This window comes from Pholcus phalangioides, unplaced genomic scaffold (genome assembly GCF_987345545.1).
Source record: "Pholcus phalangioides strain wild (caught in Gottingen) unplaced genomic scaffold, Ppha-v1.0 ptg000041l_1, whole genome shotgun sequence".
Classification (NCBI taxonomy): Eukaryota; Metazoa; Arthropoda; class Arachnida; order Araneae; family Pholcidae; genus Pholcus; species Pholcus phalangioides.
The window spans coordinates 5232158-5260095 of NW_028301627.1; the positions used below are offsets into that span (position 1 = coordinate 5232158).

Genomic DNA, 27938 nt, shown 5'->3' on the forward strand with positions numbered 1-27938 from the left:
AGAATATCCTTGTATCGAGATTTCACCGTATATGTACTATTCGGGCATGCATATTTTCGTCGACGGTAGGTTGAAAATATTTTTGAATAGTTCGTGTGCGAGTCACTGTACTCAAATACTTCAGACAGACATGAGCACTTCGGAAATAATGCCAGGAAATGTTAGAAATCTCAAGAAAGTTTACTGTTACTCTTCTTAGAGCTAAGCTTCCAATGCCAGCTTCATACTTTGCTTTCTCCTTTTGAACCGAACAACGGCCAAGCTCTATCTTAAGCTTCTTGCTAGAAAACGGTGTAACAACGTTTTACGGCATGTTTTCACAGTGTTTTCTCAGAGAGTTGTTTGGATCAATTATTTTATTATTACTGAAACACCTGATTTTTTTTTCAATCATGCACTCATTTCTGTTTCGATAAAATTTTACTTCGCTACTAGAAAAAAACATACTTTTTATTTAATAAAATTTCCTAATTCTCATAAATTACATAGTATTAACATTTTGTTATGCATAACTAAAGTAACATACTAATATTTCCAGAAAAACAACAAATACCTAATATATTTTACAACAATTTTCAACAAAAATAATCTTTTCCCACTCATATTTTCATTCAATGAAAACACTGTTTTATACTAAGATCGTACTTTTTCATTATAAATCTCAATTTTGACATCCTTATTAATTAATTAAGCAAATATCACTCTCGTGTTTCACGTATCTTGAAAAAAATGATGCCTTCTAAAAAAAAAAAATTCAATTTTCCATAACTCACAGCTTCATTTAAATGAAATTGTTTTTTAAAATCGAGTCGTTTCAATTTTGTGCAAAAATAAAGTTTTATTCATAAATTGGGAATGGAAAAGAAAATACGAGAACAAGAAAAGGAATTTTTAAAAGCCCCAATTCACACTCTCATATATTTGAAGATCTCTTCACAATTACTGTCTTTTCCAACGCATTTCTTATTCCATTTATTCAAAGGAAATTGAAACGACGAATGGAATATTGATCACTTCTTTTGCTTTTCTTTATTTCTCTTTTCGACCAACTTAACGGAAGGACCGAACGCTTTTTTTAAATCACGAACACCTTTTTTTCTTTGGTATGTTGATTGAGAAAAGTGGTGTTTTTGTGCTCTACAATTCTGTGAAAGTAGTTTTAAAACTTTCAAGTCCAACTCTTTTTCTTTCCTCCTGAGATAATGAGTTCTCTTTGTCTTCTTTGTCCATAAAACATATCGACACGTAAATTCTCGCAGAAAATTCCTCGTTTTTTTCAGGGTATTGAAGTAAAAATAGAAACGAAATAAGTCGTTCATGTTGGTCAAAGAGTAGAAAGAAAAGATCTTATTTGTATTAGAATTTCTCATAAAATTAATCATCTTCCAATTTTGAATAACGGCGACGTGTAATGATACGGTAAAATAATGGGTGTTTTTTCTTCTCTTCCTTTTGTGGCATTTCCTTCAATTTCAGAATTATGGAAGTTAAAAAATAATAAAATAGTGTTATTTTTATAATTTTCGCCTTCAACATTGTTAAAAAAATTGTCTTGCTAATAAACAAATAAATAAATAAATAAATAAATAAATATATATATATATATATATATATATTATTGATTTTGTTTTTCAGTCCGTCACTGAAAATGAAATTTCATCTTCGCATCTTTGTTGTAATATTTCCATTTTTGGTCGATGCATGGCCGACCGGAGCTCCAACCAAAGCCTGCGATTCGATGATGCCAAAACACGGAAAGAATAGGCCTCGACCATCTAGCCAATCCCCGTATGTTTTCACACAATCTACAGACAATTACAGACCAGGTGATGAAGTTGTTGGTGGAAAAAAGCTGACTGACCACCGTGGTGGTAGGACGTTCGAAATTTCGCTCCCTGGACGATGGTAAAAGCTGACTAAGCCTATTTGACAACGTGGACGAGCTAAGCCTTTTTCGACAGCGTGACAGCGTGCTCTGGTGAATGCGCTCATCCACCGGGCGCAGTACAGTGCTACTCGCCCCTAGCCTTGCCTAGTGCAGGTTAGTACTGAGGATTGCAGCACTAATAAACGGACGACGGAGTCGTAATATTGATCATCTAAGGGCATTTTCTAAAAGGTTTTACCCCCATTAACTCGCGTGTTGTCGCTTGGTCGCCATAACTAGTGTCTGGTGTGCTTCAGCGGCAATGGGTAAGTCCTCTTAAGAATACCCGCTTCATTATTGCTCCGCGATCTGTGTAGAATTGTATAAATATATATGTCGCGATTAGCCATGGCTCCCGTAAGAGTTCGAGAATGCTACGTGCATACAAATATTATTCATGAGGACAGTGTGGACAGATGGAACGCGATAAAGTACGTGCTCGATGAGCACTTCGCCAAGTCCCCCGAGGAACAGATTGATGACCTCGAGAATGCAACAGCAGACGTACTCGACATAGTCAAGACGTACTGCCCCAATTTGAGCAGAGCCGTCGAGCTCATAAAAGAGGATAGTGTCCCATGCGGCCTGGACGTCCTGTTTAGGAAAGTTCTAGAATTGATGATCGTTGTCGAGGGATGCACGACCGACAACGACCTGGGGGCCAGCCAGATCGAATTGATCGGGGCCCTTAGAGTTATGGTCGAAGACGATTTTACCAAATGTGGTAAGTTTAGAAAAGAAGACAAGGGTAAGGACCCAGCCAAGACCCGGGCAAAGCCCACAAAGAAGAATCCCAAGAAAGGGGAAGGGAAAGATAAACCTAAAACGGTAGAAATTATCAGCGAAAAAATCGTGATAGAAAGGGGTGACCCGACGCAGAAGGGAAAACCGAAGAGTACCCTTACGGAAACCGCCCAGACGATCTCGGGCCCGAGAGATGGCGCTACGAACGTGAGCGCAACAACCAGCGCATGCGCAGACGACGCCCCCGGGAGCGCGGGTATAAACAAAGTCAGCGCAGCGAGCGAGGGCGACAACGCCCACCCGGATACACAGACAGACGACCCGGACCCTGATAACCCCAATGAGTGGCAGGAGGTCAGGAGGTCCAAGGGAAAAATACCGCCCCTACATATTACTAAATACGGTAACTGGCGGCAAATTAACGAAATCTTGAAGGGGATTTGCGAAGCCCCGTACACGGGCAGGACAGCAGGCAAAGAACTGATCCTGAACTTGCGTAGTGAAAAGGACCACAGGGCGGCAACGAAGGCCTTCGAAACTGCCGGGATCCGATTCAGTACATACACCCTGCCATCGGATAGGGTTATTAAAATTGTGATTAAGGGTCTCGAACGGGAGGCGAAAAAAGAAGAGGTAGAAGAAGCCCTCGCCGAATTAGGCTTCGCCCCCAACGCAGTCTCCCAGTTGAAAAGCTACAGAGGCAGATACCCCAACAGGGAACAAATTCTCTTGCCAATCTGGCTGGTCGAGCTGCCAAAAAACACCAAAAGCAAGGAAATCTTCCAGTTGGACAACTTGAATTTCCTTAAGGCAAAGATAGAGCCCTACAGGAAACGGCAGGGCGTAGTACAATGTCACGCCTGCCAGAAATGGCGCCATGTCGCCAAAAATTGCTGGAATTTGGCGCGATGCGTCCGTTGTATCGGGGAGCATCACTCCTCGGAATGTGACAAAGAAAAGGGGGCGAGCAACGTGCAATGCGTAAACTGTCTCGGCCCCCACCCCGCCTCCTATAGGGGCTGCAAGCAGTTCCCCAAGAACAACAGGGGCAAGGGGAGAAAGGAAAGCAATAACTTTCCACGAGATCCTAACGAGCCCAACGAGCCACGAGAAACAGCGCCAAGAAACCCAGAGGGAGCAACCCTTGGCGCGAAACAGTTGGGAAAAAAGAACCGAGCCCCCGCGAGGGAGAGAGGAGAGAGAATGAAGGAGAGAGAGAGAAACAGCGATAAGGAGACAATAGAGTGCGAGCAGCACCAAACAATAGCTTCTCCCCTCCCCTCTTCTTCTTCCTCTTCGCCTCCTCCCCTCCCGGCGCGCTCCGCCAGAACGGTTGCCTGGCAACCAGCAACAACTGCCCAAGTCACCGGAGCAGATAAGAGACCTCCCCCTCCTGCTGTCAGAAGGGAAAAAGAAATCGAAGTTACCATAGTAACCGCTCCTAGCGACAAGGCCAGTGTCGACAAACAAAACGACGCCAGCGCCACATCGGATAAAACTGACGATTTCCCCATCGGGTCCCTAATGACCACAGTCTCAAACTGTCTTCTAAAGATCGCACTTGCGAAGTCAAAAGAGGAAAAAATTAATATTTTCTTCAACATATTCTTAGTCGAGATCCAAAAAATTCTATTTAATGGCCAGTAGGAATGTACAAAATCTTAAAAACCTCACGATAATGGCGTGGAACGCCCGTAGTATAAAAAGCGACATGGTCGAGGTTCGAGAGTCGATAGAGCAATTGAACATCGACGTCTTATTAGTTAACGAGACTTGGCTTCGCCCCCACGACACAATCAGAGTAGCGAACTGTGATATTATCCGAAAGGATAGAATCTCCGGTCACGGGGGAGGGGTCGCAATAATTATCAAACGGCATTTGGCCTACACTGTCGTCGATCTCCCGGACTCCAACCACATTGAAACCCTTGCCGTGGACATCCACTGCAAAGACCGCAAAGTGATCAGACTCGGAGCAGTATATAAACCCCCGCAAAATAGTTTGGACTTTGTCCCCCTCGATACCTTCTTCAACTGTAGACACCCAGCCATCTTAGCGGGTGACTATAATTGTAAGTCGAAGTTTTGGAATAGTAGAGGTTATAACAAACACGGCAAGATTCTGGAAAGATACTGCAAAAGCAAAAATATCCGCCCCTTTGGCACAGTCGCCCACACTTACCACCCGGATAATCATAGAATGTATTCTGATACACTCGACATTGCCCTCACGAAAAACCTTAACGTAGCAATGTCGATCGAGGTTAAGGATATTCTGTCCTCGGATCATATCCCGATCATCATGGAGATCGACTTTCTTTTGCCCGACGGCCACAAACCGAAGAAACGCACAAACTGGGAGGTATATAAGCGCCAACTTGCGCTCCTCCCCGGGCCAGACTGCTGGTTCCGAACCCCCCAAGAACTTGACACAGCTGTGGACAACATTACAGTAGCCATAAAAAATGCCGTTGATAACGCATCGCAGATCCCCTCCCGAGTCGGAGACCCTCTGGCTCTGCCTCACTGGCTGAAACATATGATCAAAGAAAAGAACAGAAAGCGTAGAACTTGGCAAAATGCCCGAACACGTCAAAACTACAGGGACTATACGAAACTGAAAAAAGAAGTGACTAAGGAAATACGCAACTTTGTACAAGAACGGTACCGTAACTTCATTGAAGAAGCCAACTGTGAAGACGGCTCTTTCTTCAAAGTGTATAAAATTTGTAAGCCAAAGGCCGAATCAATGAGAGCAATACACGGCCCCAACGGTCTGGTGGTCTCTGACGAGGACAGGGCCGAGGTATTTGCGGACTCCCTTGAGGACCAATTCAGCCCGAACGACAATACCCCTATTCAAAGGGTACTTAAAATCAACAGAAGCGTCGAAAGATACTTTGCCTCAGCCAATTTCGAGTATGGCACAGCGCTGTACCCAACAGATGAAGAAGAGGTAAAGAAAATAATCAAAGGTCTGAAAACCAAGAAGGCGCCAGGCTACGACACGATCACTAACCGTGCAATAAAGGAGCTTCCGCCAAATTTCGTATACATCCTTACGAGACTTTTTAACGAAATGTTACGACACCAATACTACCCAACGGCCTGGAAATTTGCCGTAATCAGACTGATCCCCAAAGCTGGGCAGGACCTGGTCTTCGCCTCCAACTGGCGCCCGATATCTTTGCTCAGTTGCCTGAGCAAAGTGTTCGAACGTATAATAATTAAAAGATACCACAAATTCAACGAGGATCGAAATATCATCATCCCAGAACAGCATGGCTTTAGGAGTGGGCACTCAACCACGACTCAGCTCCTGAGGGTCATCGAATACCTTCAATGGGTCCGAATGCATCGTAAAACCGCTGCAATAGCCATGTTCGATTTATCAAAAAGTTTCGACAAGGTCTGGCATAACGGGCTATTGCACAAGCTGATTGGTATGGATTTACCCCGCAGCTTAATTAATTTCACAAAAAATTATCTTGAAGGAAGAACCTTCAAAGTCCAAATTAATGAAACTTACTCGTCCGAGCGACCATTAAGGGCATCAATTGCCCAAGGAAGCGTTCTCGGACCGGCACTTCACAATTATCATATGAACGACTTCCCCGTGAGTCCCACAGGACTCACGGCTCTTTACGCTGATGACAGCGCGGTCGCCCAGTGCCACTGGAACCCATTGAAGGCATTGGAAGCCCTTCAGGAGACGACGAGAGAGATAGAAAGATGGTGCATTAACAGCAGGGCCAAGCTGAATGCATCAAAAACGATTTTCCTCTGGATCACAGGAGTACGCCCCGAAAACTTGCCACAGGGCGCAGTTTTAACCGTCAGCGGCACTCAAATTGAACCGTCCTCAAGGGCCAAATACCTTGGAATTGTCCTCGACAAAAACCTCAGATTCACGCACCACTGCAACGAAGCGGTCAGAAGGGCCACTCGTACGATTAGTGACATGAACAAGATCATCCGTCACAAAATTGCTCTATCGACTAAGAACAAGATCATACTTTATAAAATGGTCATCCGACCAGTAATGACCTACGGATCCATATGTTGGTTTTATAACCGGGATTCTATCATCATAAAAATCGAACGGGAACAAAACAAATTTATCCGTAAAGCATTAAAGGCCCCCTGGTATGTCAGGAATCGGAACATCAGGGACGATATTAAACTTGAAACCATTTTCGATTACAACCAAAGACTGGCTACAAAATTCTTCGACTCGCTAGAAAACTCCGAGCACTGGCATTTAGCACAGATCTCTAACTACGACAGTGCAGAATTTCTGGTCAGGAGACGGCCCAAGAATATCCTGAACATGACAAGGCCCGAACTTCCGGGTCTGTAAACAAGAGATCCAGAAACCGAACTCTGCTTCGCACCCGAAAACGAAACTACCTCTCCCCCCCCTCACCAACTCTACGATTGCACAGGAGGAGAGGAAAGAAAACTCACAACTCTGAGAAGAGAGGGGTAAAGAAGAGCATTAGATAAGGAGCGAGGCTCAATTACGCTTCAATAGGAGCAAATCGCACCCCAACAATAGGAGCAGCGCGGCACCAAACAATAGGAGCAATAGAAGACACACAAAAGGAGAAGTGTTAAGGAACAACTGATAACAGGGTCCCCCTTCCCCGTCTCCCACCCACTGGGCGAGATTAGGAATGGCCTCTGTACTATTGAATGGGAAGGAAAGAGAGCAGAGGAGAACTCTTCTCTCCCCCCCCCCCCTGCTAGATCCCCCCGACGTAAGTCGGTGTACATAGATTATAAATAATGTAAATATATATATAAAACTATTGGTGACGGGAATTATATAGTAAATAATTTGTAGATACTCGCAATAAATTTCTATCGAAACATTGAATTTGAATTTGAATTTTTCTCGTATCCATTGATGTAACATATATATACCCTGGTGGTGGGAATAATGTTGTAAATAAAACGTAGATATAAACGAACTCAAATAAATGACTGCAAATGAACAAGATCAAACAGGTGTATAACACCTGGGCCCTTGGAAGCACCCGTTTTTATTTTTCCTTAGGAAGGTCACGACTCGGGAAAATTACCCCCCCCCCCACCCCTAGCTAAGGGCGACGGAATCAGGCAAAAAACCAACGATCATGGCAAACAACCACTGCTATATTAGTCCACACTGTCCACACTGTAAGATGAAACTAACATTCTGAACGTTGTAATCCTCCACTAGGGGGCGCCAGTTCTCACAAGGAGAACAACTTTATATATAATTAATCTGTAACAACGCTATGGCTACTCGCTTTAACCGCTACACAGATGGCGGCGAAATGATGAAGGGGGTATGGACCACTACCACAGTGGCTTCCGGGACCCCAACCGACACGTTATATCAATGTCAATGTCAGTTGTTGGTGAGTGTTATGGTCATGAAAAATATTTAAATACATCGAAAAAAAAAGTATTTTCCATATAGTAGAGATCGGCAGGAAATGCAAACAACAAAAATATTCAAAATGATCTGCAAACATGAGTTCATATGAGTAAAGATGAACTTTTGTGGAAATCTTACAAAAATCTAATAAATGAGAAAATCCAAAAATCTTATGCAATCGTTGAATACGCTAGGCTTGGAGGTAATGGGCAGAGATACGGGGGGGGGGGGGGTGCGTGGGAGCGGGCATTGCCCCCCCCCCCCCAGCGTCAAAGGTGAAGTCGACTGATCTAATGTATATATGCATATATGAATTGACATCATCATCATCGTGCCGCCCCCCCCCCCCAGACTTCCAAGTCTATCTCTGCCTACATTGAAAGTTCAAATCTTTTACGTATGAAGTACAAAGAGCTTTTGAAAGAGTAGAAATGTGTGAATTTGATGAAACTTTGCCAAGTCATATCCACTCATGTATATGAAGTTGGTTCTTACGTTTATTTACATATATTTTTATAATGTTTCGAAGTATAATTATTTCAATCTTTCCTAAAAATCACGTTTACGTAAGACATTATTAGGTTCTTGATAAAAGCTCAACCCAAAAATATCTCAGTTTTAAAACTAATGCGATGCTGCAAACTCAAAATCCCATCTAGATATATATTGAAACATTATACCAACTTCATCAATTGATAGGTTTAATCAGCATCATTACAATTCGAAGCTGTATATTCAACATTTCTGTATTTCTCCGTAGAGCTAACTCCAGATCAAAAAAAAATCGGTACTTCCTAACATCAATATAGTTCCTTTTTTCCTCGCACTCAAATTATTTTACCCGTAAAATAGATAATTACAACAAAACATATATATATATATATATATATATATATATATATATATATATATATATATATATATATATATATATATATATATATATATATATATATATATATATATATATATATATATATATATATATATATATATATATATATATATATATATATATATATATATATATATATATATATATATATATATATATATATATATATATATATATATATATATATATATATATATATATATATATATATAGCTCAAAACCGATTCCGAACGGCTGTAAACTTGCCATGTATCAGCTGACATTTGAACCAATAGCATAATTTGATGATTGCCATTATTTTTGAGTTCCTGTATTTTAGATACATTTGACATCCATATTTTTTTTTTGGGCATCTTTTTTTTCAGCCACCTCGTTGAGCATTTTGCCTGTTGGGGCCTTTGTATTTGTATTCATTTGTATGAAGAATTAAAAAGCCAAATAGCACCAACTTCCGATGATAATACTTATTTGTTAGTTTCTGTTATTGGAAAAAACATAATTCTCATTTTTATGCGTTTTTTATTCTTTTTATAATACTTTATTCCATTGTCAAAACTGATGACTGTTAACTGCGGACACATCAAAATATCTAGTTTCTGGTTTATACAAAAGCGAATCACAAGTCGTTGAACGAAACTCTAATAGCATCTAAAAGAGTTTCTACGAGTATTCATTACAGAACCGGATGTTTTCCCCCATGACCGAAATGCGCGAATGATGCTATTTCATTAAATTAAAGCAATTCCGTGCTCTGAATGCTCGTCACTTTTAATTAAACGAGTTTTGGAACTAAAATCCATACTAATTTGGAAACTTTCTACGAGATTCATTCAAACTCTAGCTTCACTTTTCTACATTTCAGTTCACATCCAATCACCTTCTGAAACCACTTTCAAGGGTTTTATGGTACGGGCGTATGATCCTAGAACGAATGAAACAATTGGAGAATTTTTAGATGGAGCTGATAAGAAAATTCTAGAATGTAACATGGTGACGCATAGTCACAACCAGGACAAGCCATCAGCAACAATTGTATGGGTAGGCGCACCACGAAGTTCAGGAAACGTTAAGTTCAGGTAAATTTTTTTTAGTAGTCATCTATATATATTTTTGTCAGGATGAGTCTAGTCAGAATTTGCAGAGTACTTTGTTATAATTTTAGACACAATTTTCGTTCCGATTTCATTTCATCTATATATATGTTTGTCCGGATAATTACAAATTTCAATTTTCGAAATTTTACGTTTTATTCGTGAAAAAGGTAAAATAACATATACATGAAATCGTTCAAAATTAATTACCACCAAAATTGGCTAATAACATAGAACGCATTGGTCGTTGTCATCAATGACTAAAATAGAATGCCCTATATGATCATGAAGTTCTTCGTGCCAAATATGATCACAGATCAATACCCGGTTCGTCCTTGTCAGAACTTTCCTGACACACGGGTACAACAAAAAACGGTGACTTGACCGCAGCAAAAAATTGCTACCGCAGGGAGTCCCCCATCGAGGGGTTAACGCACCAACCTCTCGATGAGTATAAAAAAACACCCTGCCGTTCGGAATCGGCAATAAATTGTAGTTCCCGGTCTAATTAGCCCTCGTGTGCACAAAATGACCGTGGTGCGACAAAAATGATCAAATGACCACAGATCAATACATCATAAGTCACAGATCACATATCATAATTAAAAAAAATGCCTGTAGCATATAAAACATATTTTCATTGGAGCATCATCTTTATATGAAGAATCCATAATCAGTCTAATCACAATTTGCAGAGTATTTTGTCATAATTTCGGACACAATTTTTGTTCTGATTTCATTTTAATGCGTCTGGAATAGGATAAAATTGTTACGATCAAATTTATTCTCTTCCGTTTTTCAAATTTTTGCAGTATTAATAATCTTGAACGCAATTTGCAAATAATATGTTATTGCCAGGCAGTTTTTTCAACAAGTTAGATCTAAATCATACGGATGTAAATTTTCTTTATTAAAGAGTAGTAGATACATGCCATTATATTGTGTATAATTGTTGTCATGTTTAAATTTCACTGATGAGAACTCACCTCCTCTTTTTCTAATATATAAAAAGTATATAATATGTATACAGGGTGATTCCATAATTCTCCTTGTCGCATTTTACTGGTGAACCATTGACCCTAGAGGCATGCTTTCAATTAGAAAAAGTATCCAAATAACGTGTAGTACTGGTATATGTCATTCGCGTGGCAAGGGATGAATCTATGGTTATATGAATCGAAATTTTTACTTTTTATATGGACACCTGTGCTCAAGAACCCAATCAGAACGTTGTTGCCCTGTCTCCCCTGACGTTAACAAAAAAAATTCAACATTTATAAGTGCGATATTCACTGCGATATTTGGATTCAAAAATTGGACAAAAAGTAGGCAAGAACAGCATAGACTAATGGGCGATGCTTCTTTCCCTCTTTTATACTATTCTTTTCCCAATTGTCTTCGATTTTTGAAATCAAATATTCCAGTTAATATTGCTCTTAGAAACGGAAATATTTTGTTGGCTTCAAGAGAGACAGCAGCAATAATTTTCTGATTAGGTTTCTAAGGACAGGGTGTCCGTATAAAAAGTTAATTTTATGTTTAATAACTATATATAGAGCCCTTTTGCAATATGAATGACGTACACGAGTTCTACACGTTATTTGGATACCTTTTGCAATTGGAAGTATGCCTCTAAGATTAACGGCTCACCAGTAAAATGCGGCAAGAGGAATTATGGAATCACTCTGTATATACTTGTACATACACGAGTATTTCTTAACACATAAATGTTTACTACTTCTGATTTTTTTCCTCTTCTCACAGAGCTACAATTGTGAAAGACTTCAACACATTTTACCATGGACTGTCAGCTGAACTCAGCAGTTAACATTTTCTGGAAATGAATCCAACCACGAAAAATATGTGTGGATGATAATAACATCCTAAGTTGCCGAAAATATGTGCGTTTACAGAAAGCATTCATAGAGCTACGCAATCATTGTTACTGTAAAATCAATTATTGAATTAAATTTTAGTTTTTTAATAATATTTAACACGCGTTTATAGATTCTATATATATATATATATATGTATATGAATTCGTTTTATATACTTCGTTTTCTCCATAAGGTTTGTAGAGTTTCGGCTGCACCTTAGGGTCATTGAAAACAGGCTGCGGAAAGAATTTCAATAGTACATAAAATACTGTAGCACGGCATGTTTCTATGACCAGAGCGTTCTGCGGGTGCTTATGGTGTAGCTGAGGCTTTTTAAGTTAGTTTATGAAAAAAATTACCATTTCTTTTTAACTACCGCGAAGTGTTCGAGTTTATATAAGAAAAATTCTACTGCTGTTTGACAAAAACTGACAAAAGAATTTTTGTGTTTTTGTTATTTTTAAATCAATTGGAAAATATTTTGAAAAGTATATCCTAGAAATCTTCGTTCGTTTCATGTTTATGGGACATAGCCTATATAGTTATTTGATAATAGAAAAAAGTATCGAAATTCTTATTCTATGCGAATAAAGTTTATATTTATAAGAATAAAGTTTTCAAAACGTATTTTGTTAAAAATTGTATTGAGATAATACTGGTACATGTGGGTCATGACTCCCACATCCTGGGGCAGGGTCCTTAGGCTGGGATCTTTGGTGGTCCCCCAAGCCAGACTTTTCACGGGCCTTTCAATAGTGAATTTATAGCATGAAAAACAAAAAAATTGACAGTATTTGTCCCGTGCCCCGGGGCTAGAGCCCTGTCAGCCCCCCCCCCTTGTGGGGGCTATGATGGGGACAATATACTTGGTAATGCGTGCAAGCATACACGCTTGCACACTCCCTGCCCTTTCACAAAAAGGTCTTATATACCCATACCCCCCATCTCGGGCGGCTACGAGCGGTTTGGCTGTTTGCATGTAGAGCCGTCTCCGGCCGGACTGGTTTTTATAGAGTTAAGCTCTACATTAATTAAGCCTTCATTAAACTCTTCTCTAATTAAGCATTCCTTAATAAAGTTCTTCATTAATAAAGCCTTCATTAGACTCTTCATTAATTAAGCATTCATTAAGCTTTTCATTAAGTTTTCATTAAGTTTTTCATTAAGTTTTTCATTAAGTTTTTCATTAAGTTTTTCATTAATTAAGCTCTTTATTAATTAAATATCATTGGTCTAGATGATATTTTGATTTCAAGTCCTATGTCGTGACGCTCAAAAATCAATCATGAATGCAAGAAAAAATAAAATTGTCACTAAAAATGTCCATCCCTTTTACGTAAGTTATTTCCGAGTTGTCTGCGTCTTACATCTCGAAAAAAACTCACAATTTTCATCCAATCCAAGCCAATTTTTGCATAAATGGGTTACATTAAGATCTTTTCGGAGCAAAAACATTGACAAAGACAAATAACAGATTGACTACTTTACCGCACACCAACTCCGGTCACATATCGTCGTACGGCAATTTTCAACCATAGGAGTTGGGGGAAATGAAGGTTCCATCCATCGATGGGCGCCCCAGGTAACGAACTTCCTTGTAACGTTCTATGCCCGGATTCGAACCTATGGACCTTGATTGTAACCTTTGCAGTGGCAGACGAGCATCTTACCACGGTGCCACTCGGGCACTGAATGGGTTGACTGTGGCAAACATTACAAAAGGTACGCAGAATGCCGTTCGATCAATTTATGACGTATTTTCTCACTGCACTCCATGATTCGGTTTCGATCGCTTGTAAAAGCTTTCTCTAATTCTCAACTTACCTTTCCTTCTCAATCGTTTTTTACCTACAAATATCTCGTTACAAGACATGCGAATAATTGCTTTGATGATGTTACGTGATGCTTTTTTTATTTGAAGCGCATCCTAATTACATTATTAATTATTGTAAGCGACAATGATTATACAGTTGTTTTTGAATAGTTCCCTTAATATTGTTCGAGTATCACTTTTTATCCATTGTCTTTAAAGAAAATTAAAAAAAAATTCCATTTATTTTTCAGGGGGATTCAGGAGGTCCCATTCTTTTACGTGATCCTGTGATCAGGGAATACATTCAAGTAGGTGTCACTTCAAGCTTTTATGGGGAATGTGGAGAAAGAATTTCAGTGTTCGTCAACGTGGCAGCATTTTCGGACTTTTTTTTACTACTTTTTCGCGAAATCTAGGTAATTTACACTTTTTGAATTGAAAAGTCGTAATTTTGCTCAGTACTTGTGTACTTTTCAGCGTGCTTGAAAAAGAAACCACAAGCATCACTTTTTTCCCCCCTTTGGCGTTGTGTTAGATGAAATACAGTGAGTTCGGTTATAACATAGCCCTAGGTGATTCGAGAAGTGTATGTAATAACCGACGTGTATGTTATAGGGAGGAGGTCAATAATATATGACATGACATATATGAATTATTGAGATTGTCGTGGCAAAAATAAGCTTATGCATCACATAATTGAAATATAATGTAGCATGAATATAGTTTTTGATTGGTATCTGGAAATTTTGGAAATTTATTTAGAAAACGAGATAATATACAACAACATGCGGATATTTTTTGAAATGTTAATGAGAGAGATTTTTCTGAGTTTACGATAATATTTTCTCCCTTTGAAGTTGCCAGTATTGTACAATTAAAAAATTCAGAAAAAATAATAGCACCGATGTCATGAATTCACCAATTCCCTTGAATTAGCCACCAGTAGCAGGAAGAGAGAAAAGAAGGTGAAGTTCTGAAATTCAATGATTAAAACAAGATACAAGAGGTTCCATTCTCGAAAACCAGTGGTGGGAGACTTAGAACAAATTAGGGAGAATAAAAGACCAAAAAATAGTGAAAATTATAAGGAAAATCAATTTAATAATTGTGAGTTTTTTTCGCGATTTCAGAAGACAACTGGGAAATAACTTACTTAAAAGAAATGGACATTTTTAATGCCAATTTTTTATTTTTTCTTGCATTCATGATTGATTTTTGAGCGGCTCGACATAGGACTTGAAATCAAAATATCATCTAGACCATTAGTTCTCAACCGGGAGCCCTAGGATATTTAATTAGCATCAGGATCGTTGTGATTGATTAATGACAATCTCTCAAATTTATGAAAATTAGAAAAATCTCAATTTTACTAATTTTAACGAATTTGAATGACTAATTAGTTAAATAATTAGGATCGTAATTGCATCAGGAACGATGGGATTAATAAATGACAAACTTTGGAACTTATGAAAGTTGGATATAAATCGCATTACTAATTTTCACGAGCTTGAATGAGTAATTAGTTAATTATAATTTTAATTAGCATCAGGATCACTGTGATTAATGAATGTTAAGATTTAAAAATTTATAAAAAATCAGAATATTCACAATTTTACTAATTTTCACGAATTTCAATGACTAATTAATTAACTAATTATGATTTCAATTAGCATCAGGATGGTTATGATCAATAAATGACGAGAATTCAAAATTTATAAAAGTTGCTAAATTGCAGCATTTACCAAAGGGCTTAAATACTGAAATTGTACTAATTTTAGATGTATAATTACTCCAGGCAACATATATATATTTTTCAAAATATTAATGAAAAAACATTTTCTTATGTTTACATATGTTAAAAAACATGTCTTAGTTTTATTCCACATTCAAATTAAAAACACAAGCATTTCATCCAAAATAATGTTTTTGAAAAAGTACCTCACATGTATAGTCAGTCGCCTTAATGCATGCTTCTCAAATAAAATACACATTATTTCAAGAACTAAATTACACTTAACTTTATAATGCTATTTCCTATGTAAGTTCAATGTTACAAAATTATAAATGGTTAGATACAGAAAAATTTCAAACAAAATGTAGAAAAATTAGACTTACCTTTAAAGAAATGTGCCAAAATCATACAAGATCTGCCTGTCATTTCCTTTAGAATACACCAGACTCTCCATACTCTGTAGTACAAAATATTAACATTAATACCACTAAAACTGAAGTTTCACTCATAAAAATTAATTACTCATGCAATACATTAATAAAGTGCTTAATAAGCTATGTTATATATGCAACCATTGCAAAAATTAAAAATCATGGTACATATAGAACCTGCAGCAATTAAGGGAAGTATGCGAATTAAATATAGAATTTCGCACTCATTTTGCATTGAATTAAAAAATAAATTTTTAACAATATATAGTGGGGTCTGACTGGTAGGGATGTAGTTTTTTTTAGGATGCATTACATTTTTATGCAGGAATTTTTAAGCGCTTTTGCACATAGCGAGTGTGTGTATCACGTTTGCATGTCAACTTTTACATCCAAAATATACGATTGGCATTTTCATAATAGGGTTTAGAGAGCCTTCGACTGTTTCCAGTCATTAAGATGGCCCGAAAATGAGCATTAATAAGACAAACATAAGATGCGGCATTATCGGTAGGCCAAACATAATATATTACTATAATACATGCTATTCCTATTTATGAAGGGAATTTATTTACGAATATATCTCTTACACACACACACATAGATCATCTTGCGATCAGCACATATTTTATGACGAGGTCAGTCAGTAGGATTTTTCTCCCAAAAATTTCGACTAATTTAATGTATATTAACATGCAAAGTGAGTGATATGTCATGACTAAAAATATTACGAAAAATAAAAAATATTCGGTTTCATCACGTTAACTTACCCTTCCGCTCAACAGCATGTCTTGTCATCTCGGCTGCAACTCCTCACATAGCCGCCTTACTGTATTTTTCGTTAACCTAAATTCCTTGCATCATCTTAAATGCATATATCAAGCATTAATAGCATCAAAAAACACGAAAACAATTGTTTGAATGTGAATATATCTTCTAATAGAGCACGCATCGCCGCCGCCATTACGCGAAATATAGTTGTCCTCAAGCTTAAGGAGAGCGTCTCCTCACTCCTCCACTAGCGCCATCTTTGTCCTTGAGTAAGGAAGTAAAGCTTTCCTTATTTAAGGAAAAGCGAGCGGAGAATACGGAATTTTTTCTCCTTTCCTTTATTAAGGACAAACAGAGGGCTTAAGGAGAAAAACCTCGCTAAGGACAAGGGGAGAATCCAGACCCAGGTCCTCTTTTTACGGGAAGTGTATAGTGAGTGATGGGTGAAGGTGGTTGTCGGCTTTAAATACCCGTTGCCACCTTTGCCAAACGCCACCGTCAACCTTCTCGGTGCGGATGAAGGGTATAACTCTCTATTCGCCGCGTTAATTAAACGTCATTGCCTCTAGTCGTCCTGGAACGCAGTTAAAACATTTTTAGCGCCAGTAATGAGTCTAAAGTTACAAAGCTAAATACCTCTGCAAATCTTGATGACGTCACGTCGTTTAAAAACTCCTTTTTGCTGCTGCTACTTTTGACACCGGTGTGGGCGGAGGTCAGGTGAAGAAAGGGCGAGCACTTCGGTGCTCCGAGAATCAAGACAAAACTCGCTGACATCCCTTGTTTCGAGGTCTAGAGAATAACCAGTCACTCTCGAAATCCTCAATGAGGGTAAAAAGACCATTTTTATGTCTTGTATTCAGTCCTAGGAACAGATTTTGAAAACGAAAAATGGAAAAAAATATAGTGAAATTTTGTAAAAAATGTGTGGAAACTTCACCGACAAATTCACTATCGACAAAATGACAAGAAATATCGAGTGATCCAGTGAGTGATTGATCAAGCGAATTAGGAAAGAGCAAATTGAGCAAGAGAGTGAGCAGGGAACGAACGAGCAAGTGAGCGAGTTTTACTCATACAACTCATTACTCACTCAACCGCTCACTCACTCGCTCCGTCACTCAATCACTTTGTTATTCATACAGTCAGTCACACGGTCACTCACTCGATCACTCATACGGGGTCTTCACTCAATCTTTCACTTGATGACTCAAAATGTTACTCATTTACTCGGTCACTCATGTGTAGTCACTTACTCACTCACCAACTCATTCTGTTGCTGACCAATGAAATGTAGTCCAAGCCAACAATTCGCTCTTCATTGCAGGAAAACTAAAATTTGTCTAAGAAGTTAGTATCATGGTCTCATTAAAATCTGGCTAAATTAAGTTTTGAATGTACAGTATTGTGGGGATATTCTGTGATATAAGATTGAGGTCGATTCCATTCAAAACCATTTATTATAGGGAGGTGTCCAATTTAACAGATTTTACTTTATGCAAGACGTCGTTGTGCTGTCGTTAAGCCGGGTTTTCCTAGAAGCAGAATTTTTGCGTCCTGTGCAGCGTGAAAACGCTGATTGGTCAAAAAACCTGAATTTCGGGGTTTTAGCCAATCAGCATTTTCACGCTGCACACGACGCGGAAATTCTACTCCTAGGAAAACCCGGCTTTAGATCCTAATGCTAAACTCTCATCGTACCCACGAAGCTGGGCTGGAAGAGATTTCGGCAACGGGATAAGTCCTGTGGCAAAGTTCTGGCGTTCATTCATTGGACTCTCATAGGGAGAATCCAGGTTGGTAGTACAGTGGTCGGCTGAAGGTGGTTTTCTTCGGCTTTGAAACTTCGAGACGTGTAGGGCACCGAGTAGTGGTAGGCTAGCATTTTTCAATCGTACCCCGAGTAGGTCACCCTTTTGAAAAATTACCTCCGTGGATAACATTCAGACGTTCAACATTTAGAATTTACCATCTTCACTTCAAAGTATGGAAGGCAGGTGGAAACACCATCACGAACAAAAAACGCGCACAACTCTGACAACGTAGATGCGTTAAGGCCACAGATATTCACACACACGCACGTATACTTGAAATATATTGTACTCTATGCATAGATTTAATTCGAGAAATCACGAATATTTTGCGATGACTGGAAACGAGCACTGGTATGGGTCGCTCTTGGGTATGTCAGTGAGTAGAGGCCTAGGTACATGCGAGCAACAGGTTGAAGGTTTTCGATCTAATAAATCGAAGTACATGCCACTTATATCTCCAGTTTAGCTATATGTAGCTACAGCATTGTTATTACCAAAGAAATGTATTAATTTCGTAAAATGTATTCAATTCATGGATCGAGAGGGATAGAAAAAAAAAAAGAAAAATGCATTTGAAACAATATTTTGCATTTGACTGTTACCACGACTGTTTAAATTGAATGCATTCTTGTAAAAAAATATTCAAAAGCGCAACAGTCAATTTTTCTTCGGTTTCGGATTGTCGGCCCGCCGGATAGGACGTGTTTCTCCGGACCTCCTTCGTACGAAGACTCTACCCGGTTCTTTCGCCGCGTGTTGTGTTCGGAAAAGGAATGTTTTGAGTATTCCTAGGTAAGTTGATATCATTTTCCCAATTCTCTTGCCTAATCGATTCGTTCAGTATTGCGGTCTGCATTATAGGATGAGATTGTCTATTCAGATTCTGTGGGCTTGAATATAATTCTAGGCCTTTGGTTGACCGTCTGAATAGAAATTATTGAAGTAAATTAGTTTCAATTTCTTTTTTGAGATGGTTGTAAGCTATGGTCTTCCATTGCGTTTTAATGGATCGGGCTGTAAATCATATGCTACCAGCGTAACTTGGTTGAATGTATGAGACTTTAATGAGTTCTATTGCACATAATACTAAAGGTTGATATCTCCCTTGTATATCATCCAATATTTCGTGGCCATTTGTGACAAACGTTCTGGAATTATATGTCGTACGAGTATAATGGTAGTCGATGTCGGAGCTCCTTGAAATAATCCGAGGCTGCATTCGCGTTCAGCCTATCACGTGTCAGTACCCTGTGCGTTGCACAGCATGAGCAAACGCTTGTGAAGCTCTGGCTATATGAGCCGAGCTGATCTTGTAATGGCCGGGAAGCGGGTGTTATCTAACCCGCCCCCTCTGGAGTAACACGTAGTAAATCACCTGAGCGATGGGGGTCTGGGTTGATGTCGACGCTAGTACAGTTGATTTTTCCGTTTTAACGAATACCGTTATAGCGAAAATCTCGTTTCAACGAAAACTTTTTAAATCCCGCCCCAATAACTTTACATAGGAACAAAGGAAAAATCTGGAATTCCTTTATAACGAAATTTCGTTATAACGAAGTGATTTCTCTGGTCTCTTGGAGTTCGTAATAACAGGATTTGAGTTTATTAGTAGTTTGGACGGTCTACCATTGGCAATCATCTTCAAATGACGACCAGGATATTTTCCAGCCCCCCCCCCTTTAAGTCAAAGAAGCCGCCTTCTTTCCCGATATTCTAATCCGCCTGGCCCCACATTGGTCGATGAATGCCTTCAGTCACAGCACGTGTTGCCGTATTAATATCCTTGGAAAGTGTTCTAGTAACAAATATTCGCCAAGGAGCATTGGGGTCAGCGTGTAGCCAGCCTATGCCTCTGGCGCTTCCATGCAGCAGGGAAGGCAAAAATTGGCTGCAAATATTTGCGAATCACTATTTGGCCAGGCTAGACATAAGTGTGGTCCTAGCTATAACGTGCCGACTCATACCATCAATGAGTAAAAGTGTGGCGTCAAGGTCATCGCTATAGCCAATCGCTGTTCCAGATCATTATTTTTTCAACTATTCCCACATCACTTAAACCATGTAAATGTCCCTCCCCCCCCCCACTTGTTTTCAATCAAGAATTAAGATTATTTTCACGACTTCTGAATTATATTATGATAATTATGACTCTATTATAGTTAGTTATAATGATGGAAACTATTTATCTCACATATTTGTCAAATATCTGCGTTTCTTGGTGAATTAAATTTTACCCACCGTGTCCCGCAAGGATCCCGATTTCCCGTATTTAATGAAGGAAATGTGGTCATGCTAGGCTTTAATCTTGTTGTGTTGTGTATATACTTTTCTACCGGGAACACTTTTCTTCGTGGGCTAGATGAAACCTTGACCCTCGAGCTGGAGATTGTGCATCTCCTACTTAAGGAAACAAGTCTATATACTCAAAAAGATAGAGGACGATGGGCCCACTTTACTTTATAGACGCTGCGCCGTAGAGACGTCGCTGTTTGACCCAGAATCCGATGGGGTCGAGTCTTATGTGAATATTTTGAGACTTACGGTTTGATATTTCAACCAAAATAAATGTTAATCGTGAGATTTTACGAACTTATTCTCGTCCGTGTCAGGATTTGAAAATTCCATTATTTTGTTTTTGTATTAATTTCACTTCCTTTGGTTAAATCAAAAAAATCTAGATTTAGGATGTAATAATGCAAAAAAATACCTGTTTAAAACCATTTTCTTTGACACTATAGTAAAATGATCGACTGTCAACACTTTTTTTAAGACTTGCAAACAGAACTACTGGATTCGTGTCTCAAGTCCGAATCCGAATCTGGGATCGCAAATTAACTTAATTAATATCATATGAATTAATATCATATCACTGTTGTGATTTTGATGAAATTCTAAACTGGGGGGGGGGGTCTACAAACTTTCTCGATTCGTCAGCACACAGCCCATACCCATCATCAAACGAAGAGCACCCCTTATGGAAACTTTGATACACTTGCCTGAAATCTGCGTGATTGCAAACTTTGAATGCAATTTTTAGAGAGTTTAATTAAAGCGTTGATCAAATAAAATAATTGCGAGCACTAAGTCGAACAAGTATACTCTTGGTGCTCGAAGGAGCGTCATAGTGCTCGCGAGCAACGGGTGGAAGCTGATGTAAACTTTAAAAATTTTATTACATGATAGCGATTGTGGTTATAGCTTTCAAATTCTCACAACGTCAGCTTCTCGAAAATGTCGGAAATATGGTAACCCCATTATATAATCGATTTCCAATGATCTAAGTGAAGGTACTGATAAAATTCTTTTATTCTCTAACATCTCTCTATACAAATATGATGTGGATGAAACCAACTTATTTATTGTTTTTCTTTCAGTTGGTAGGTGAATGGCAGGTCCGTGTAACCTGCTGAAGAGCTTCGACGACTGGTGTCTAAGGATTCCGGTTCGGGTAAGTACTGAAATAGTAATACAGTTATCACAAAAATGAGAAACTTTGCCTGGTTTTAGTTTATACAAAAATTGTCACGTTTTCAAGACAAATAAATTCAATTGGTCCAATGGTCGACGCGTTTCGGCTCTTCAATGGAGAGCCGTCATCAGGACCTCGAGGTCAGAATTCACGCGAATGAGTCGTGGAGGGGTGATGTTTACGTCTGGTCGTCCGAAGAGTTTGCCTTTGCATTTGCTGCGTCCGAGTGGTCTTTGGATGCGAATTGGGGAGTCATCACTCCTCCACGACTCATTCGTGTGAATTCTGACCACGAGGTCCTGATGACGGCTCTCCATTGAAGAGCCGAAACGCGTCGACCATTCCACCAATTGAATTTATTTGTCTTGAAAACGTGGCAATTTTTGTATAAAGTAATACAGTTGTTTTAGTTTTCAATTAATAATGTGCTTTTTTTTTACTCCAGTGGAAATTCCTATGTTTAGCACCATGTAATGGATAGGAGCATTTGACTATGTATACGGAAAGACTTTTAGGGCGGTATTCACCGACATGGTTTAAGCTATAGTCACAATTTTTTGATAAGAGATCGACACGGATTGGTTAAATTCAGGGTTTCAACCAATCTACGTTGATCTCTTATCCAAAAATTGTAACTACAGGTTTAAACTATGTCGGTGAATACCGCCCTTATGGCCGTATTCACCAACACAGTTTAAACTACAATTGCAGGTTAAAGTATTAGCGATCGACACAGATTGGTTAAAATCCTCAATTTAACCAATCCGTTTCGATCTTCAATCCTTTCACCTGTAATTGCAGTTTAAACTGTGTTGGTGAATACGGCCGTTAGTGGGATCGTCAGTATAGCGTTTCTCAAAGTGGGCAAAATATGAAATGGTCCGGGGGGGGGGGGTCAATAGAAACTACAGGTTCGGTGTAGGATATTATGGTTCAACTCTTGAGTTGATTGGCGATGAGAGAGAAAAAAAATTGAAGAGGGAGGAGGGAGATGAACAGAAAAGTAACGTTTGGAAATTTATGGATTAGTAGGCACTTTGCAGCTGGAGCAGATGCTTTCGTACGAAACAAGTACAGCGGTCACTATCAAGTAACTTGGCAGGCATTTGGTCTCTGAACTTTTTCGAATAGCTGTCAATAGTAGTCAATGGCTATTATTATCAGAAGACCACCCATACGGCCATTTTTGACTCAGATTTAAATAAGCGTAATGATAATTCTTGAATGCAAATTTAATGTAATATCAACAAATAGGGAGAATAATAGAAATTAGGGAGTCGTTCGAAAGCTAACGAGCATAAAATCGGAAATAGTAATTGACTACTGCTGGGTGATAGTGGGTCAGCACCCCGGTGCTAATTAGGGTCTCGTCCCTAGCGGCGCAGTCGTAAGCTGTTCCTCTACCACCATGATGTTTGGCGTGAGGTCCGAAGGTTCAGTCCACGAGAAGGCATAATAATAAGTTATTTACCTACAAAAACCTGGGGGCGCCTTCATTTCAAACCTAACTGAATCGGTAATAAATTCCTGTATGGTGATGAGGTTGTGTGCGGTGAAGTATTAGAGATTCTCGATAGAAGGTGGATGTGTAGGGGATTCCTCGCGTAACTTGCCAAATATGTTTGGACTTTGGCAAAGTGTGTTTTTTCCGTGCGTCCCCCCCCCCCCGCATTAATCAGGATCTGGCACTACATTTACTCCAGCCTTTCTTGCCTCTTCTTTTGCCGTTATTTTGTTGGCTGTAACTTCTATTGTCTTTGCACTTGGACCAATGAAATCTATGTTATGTTTTTCCAGAGCACGTGGAAAATCTGGATTTTCCGCTAGAAATAAACATTAAGAAATTTACCAAACGAAAAAAAAAGGCAAAAGAAGCACTGGTCATTGGTCAGTTCCTGGCGTGCCGGTGAAAGGAAAAATCGAGATTCGGTAAGAATCGCGGTAAGCATTCAACCAATTCAATGGATTTTAAGAACCAAATATTTCAAGAATTTTTACAAAATCTGTTACTCGAATGTCCCGGAATGCCGAAAAATACGGGTATTCCTGGCATGCTCTTCTCCCTCGCTGTTTAGCGGCATGTCGGCTAATACGGAGGAATATGGGATATATACTGTACATAAAAACAAATAGTTTTATTATTTTTGGCTCTGAAAACACTGGGGGGTGGGTAACTGGATTCTCTATCGCATTGAATGATCAAAATGTATTTAATATATGATAATTCGTTATATCATATTACAATAGATTTCCCCTGCTGTCGTCTTCTTTTGCAACATCCTCGCTGAGGGATGGTATCGAAGAAGAGACTCCATCTTGCTCGGATATTTTACAAACGGGGTGAGCTCAATACATGTATATTTACATTATCACTATTTATAATATGGTGTAGCGATACTTAAAAAAAAATTATAGGTATAAATCGGTGTTTCCAAAAGTGGGCAAATGCCGTCCTGTGGGAGGCAATGGAATGACAGGTGGGTGGATGTGGGTAAGTTTGAGTTGGGCTGATAAAAGAAAGCAATATCTCAAGAAAGAGGCGATGTAACGAGAAATCCGGGAAACTCTACTATAGGCTAATATTCCCCCAATAAATTTACCAATTACTGATTCAGGGTTTGAGTCAACTTGATTTTTCTTAAATCAGATTATTAATATCAATTAGTAAAAAAGAGGGACAGTTCAATAGGTTTACCAAAATTGCCAAATTATATTACGTTCAATAAGAGAAATGTGAATTGTAATACTAACGAGTTCGCGCGAGTAGGCTAAGATACAAACTCTATAGACAAAAGTAATAAAAAAAAATTGCCGAAATAAGTCACACGAGTGCTGAAGAGTCCCGATGGTGGATAAGAATCTATAATACAGTAATAGTCATGGACAATTTTGTTGAAAATTCAACATAAAAGTGAAATAATTAAATAATCCGGACACATTAACCAAATCTGGAACTAAACTGAATCAACAGAAAAGTGCGCAATTTACAAACAATGGGCAACGATATCAACTGATTGGAAATAAATAGGCGTAAACCATAATTATCACGCATACTTCAACTTAAAAACGACGAATCACGTTCAATTATTTTTTCTAATATATATTTATCATTAAATATTTATCACACACACGTACTTAACATAACTTTAAAAATTACTTAATTATTAATGACTTAAATATCCAAAAAATAAATATTTTCTTCAAGATTTTCTCATAAATTCTATAACCTTCATTGGATACAGATTAGAGATAACATTGAGAAAATTATAAACTATTTTTCAACAGATTGCACATAACTGAGAAATTTTATGAAACAAAATAATTTTATATAAAACTTGATAATTAATGCGAACTTAAGGATCCGTAACTTCTTCTAAGGAATATAATTTATAGAACAAAATACTCACAAACTGTAAATTAGAGCAAATTAATCTTCTTCAAATAATCATAAATATTTTGAGAGATAAAATTTTAAGAAATTTTTCCTCGTAAATAAATGCCACGAAAGAATATAATCGATTCAACACGAAACGAAACAAGACTTAAATTTAAGAAAATATTTTTGAAAAAAGTTTCAGTTTTCAATAAGGCGCGGCGTCTACCCTGTTGGTAAAATGAGTAAGTGAGCGTTGCAGAAAGCTTTCCAAAGAGAGTATGAGGAAGATGTACATGCATATTCAGCCATGTACGTTTCTCACACGTAGATGCCCTGTGGTCTCATTGCAATGGCAAACAAGTAGGTGAGCGTTGCTGAAAAATTTGCCTTTGAAATGCGTCGAAAGCATCTGCGTGGACGCTAAAGTGCAGAAAATAAGATCCATCACTAAAAACTAACTATAAAAGTAATACTAGTTAATTTTCAGAATACATTAATGCGGAACGATACATATTTAAATTACACTATAACATATTTGGATCTAAAATCTATAAAAGAAATGCATTACGAACTATTCCCAGCTTTATAAATTGAGATTAATTTTTTTTTAATAACTAAAAATATACATTGTAAAATGAAAAAACATCAACATTTTCGTACAAAATAAAAGTTTGCTTATTGCAGAAAATTATATTTCTTTCGTCCTCGGGATCATCAATTCAAAGTATTTCTAATTTGATCAACATAATTCGTAGACGTGAATTAAAATACAATAAAATTGTTTTTAATGATAAAATACACAAAAAAATTCGATACAAAAATTGGTAAAGAACGTACATGAAATGACCCAAAGAGAAAACGTACAGCTTGATCTTATAAATGGTAAATTTTTATCCGGTAAATTACAAATCTCAAGTCGAAAAACTAAAGGGTATTCATATGAAATTAAATTGTACCAAAATTTTTGTTCCGTCTTCATGAAAAAAAAAAGGCTCATTACCCCCCCAACTCACACCAAACCATAGGATCCTATGTTAAACCCGAAGCTTCTACCACACTCCTGCAACTACCATCGGCCCCCCCCGGGGGGGGGGGGTGGTATTGCCCACTTTGGGAAAACACTAGTACAAAAGTACTAAAAACTTCTTTTGACATAGATTAATCTCTCATAGAGGAGCGATTAAATTTCTAACAATTTATTCATAATATTATTCAAGCCTATCACTAATGTAATGCAGGTTTCAACTGTTTAGATTTCCATGTAAGGCACGGCTTCTACCCTGTTGGTAAACGAGTAGGCGAACGTTGCAGAAAACTTTACAAACAGGGTATGGGGAGGTTGTTGTATATGTATGGGTCTTGGCCATGTTGTACAGGCTTCCCACACATAGATTTCTGGAAGCATTATTACACTGGCAAGCGGTAGGCGAGCGTTGCTGAAAACTTCGCCTTTGGAATGCGTTGGCAGTATCTGTGTGGACGCCAAAGTGCAGAAAAAGCAAAAGAACTATAGGCCATAAGATGCAACGGAGAAAAATAATTTCCCTCGTATAAAACCAGTAATATCAAGTAAATAATTCAAATTGTTATTTTAACGGTTCTAAAACTGTCGTTAAAATGCCATAATCACACTACTAATATTTAAAACTGAAAAACTAAAAATATTTTTAGGAGGGAAATCTCTCGTTTGTATCGTTTGCAAACTCTAAAAAACTATGTATGAAGCAACTAAGATGCTAATAATACTAAATAATACTAAAATCTATCAAATTTTTGGAGCTAAATCCCTCATTAAAATCATTTAAGATGCTAAAAGCTTCGATACTTTACATGATTAAAAACTAATAATAATAAATTCAGAACTAATAATTCTAATTAAATTTTCGTTACTCCGTATCTGCTGTTTCCAAATATTTTTTTGCGAGATACTGCCGATTCTATTTTCTTACTTGCAGTTCCAAAAGACTTGTTTCTGCCTCAAGACCCTGGTTAAGGAGACATCGGTAGGAGCCTATAGACGGGATTCCAGAGACTTTTTCCTGAAGAAACATCCAGATATATGTAACCATTGATTTGAATAAACACGCGAAAATTTAAAAGTTGGCTCGTTCTCGTTACTGCTATCATATACAATTATCGTAGAAACACTTGGATATTGTCACGTGTAAGAAATATTTTCAACAAAGTAATAATTTTGATTATATTAGCTTCAACTTATGAGTATTGAAGCACATCAAAACATGAAAGTTTTTCAACTAACATGAAGTTGAAAAATATCGAAATAGAAATTTTATTAGTGCAAAGAAAAGGGAGCAGTTAGGGAATATTCCGTTAGAACATAAGCAAACACCCAAAATAAACTATCAGCTTTTTATTTTTGGACTCGCATTCATCCAGAGACTTCGCGTCTCTCTTCATATGTGATCTCCTACATGCTGTGACCCTCATCTTCACTACAGGGAATGGCCATAGATGCTGAAACGTGGGTATGGGGCAATAACAAGAGGAAGGGGTTTTCTTTCGTTTTTTAACTGCATTAAAAAAAGTAATCGCGCTCTTTCCTAGTGTAGTCTTAA

At 38.1% G+C, this 27938-nt stretch overlaps 2 protein-coding genes across 7 annotated transcripts in view; one reads left to right on the plus strand and one right to left on the minus strand.

Moving 5' to 3' along the window:
* The first annotated feature begins 1906 nt into the window (after positions 1-1906).
* Positions 1907-27465, plus strand: LOC149065134 (putative defense protein 2). 6 transcript variants are annotated; one of them, XM_089254343.1, is made up of 7 exons: positions 1907-2193; positions 9854-10067; positions 11847-11983; positions 14024-14188; positions 21892-21965; positions 24234-24326; positions 27318-27465. In XM_089254343.1, the coding sequence occupies exons 1-3, from the start codon at positions 2190-2192 to the stop codon at positions 11908-11910; spliced, it is 282 nt and encodes a 93-aa protein (XP_089110469.1). In that variant the 5' UTR covers positions 1907-2189; the 3' UTR covers positions 11911-11983; positions 14024-14188; positions 21892-21965; positions 24234-24326; positions 27318-27465. The 6 variants fall into 6 exon arrangements, with proteins under 6 accessions (XP_089110469.1, XP_089110466.1, XP_089110468.1 ...); XM_089254340.1 differs by having other exon boundaries at positions 24234-27465; XM_089254342.1 differs by having other exon boundaries at positions 14024-14080; positions 24234-27465.
* Positions 15651-27938, minus strand: part of LOC149065135 (uncharacterized) — a 237526-nt gene continuing 225238 nt past the window's right edge. The window contains exons 2-3 of the transcript XR_016195656.1: positions 16703-16796; positions 15651-15961 (exon numbers count right to left, since the gene is read on the minus strand). The gene's annotated coding sequence lies outside the window, so the exon portion shown is untranslated. The remainder of the gene's footprint in view (positions 15962-16702; positions 16797-27938) is intronic.

What these genes read in the sequence shown, in the direction of transcription:
- LOC149065134 (XM_089254340.1), top strand. An exon ending in TCAGGAAACGTTAAGTTCAG is followed by an intron (nt 10,068 to 11,846) that starts GTAAATTTTTTT and finishes CTCTTCTCACAG; the next exon opens with AGCTACAATTGTGAAAGACT.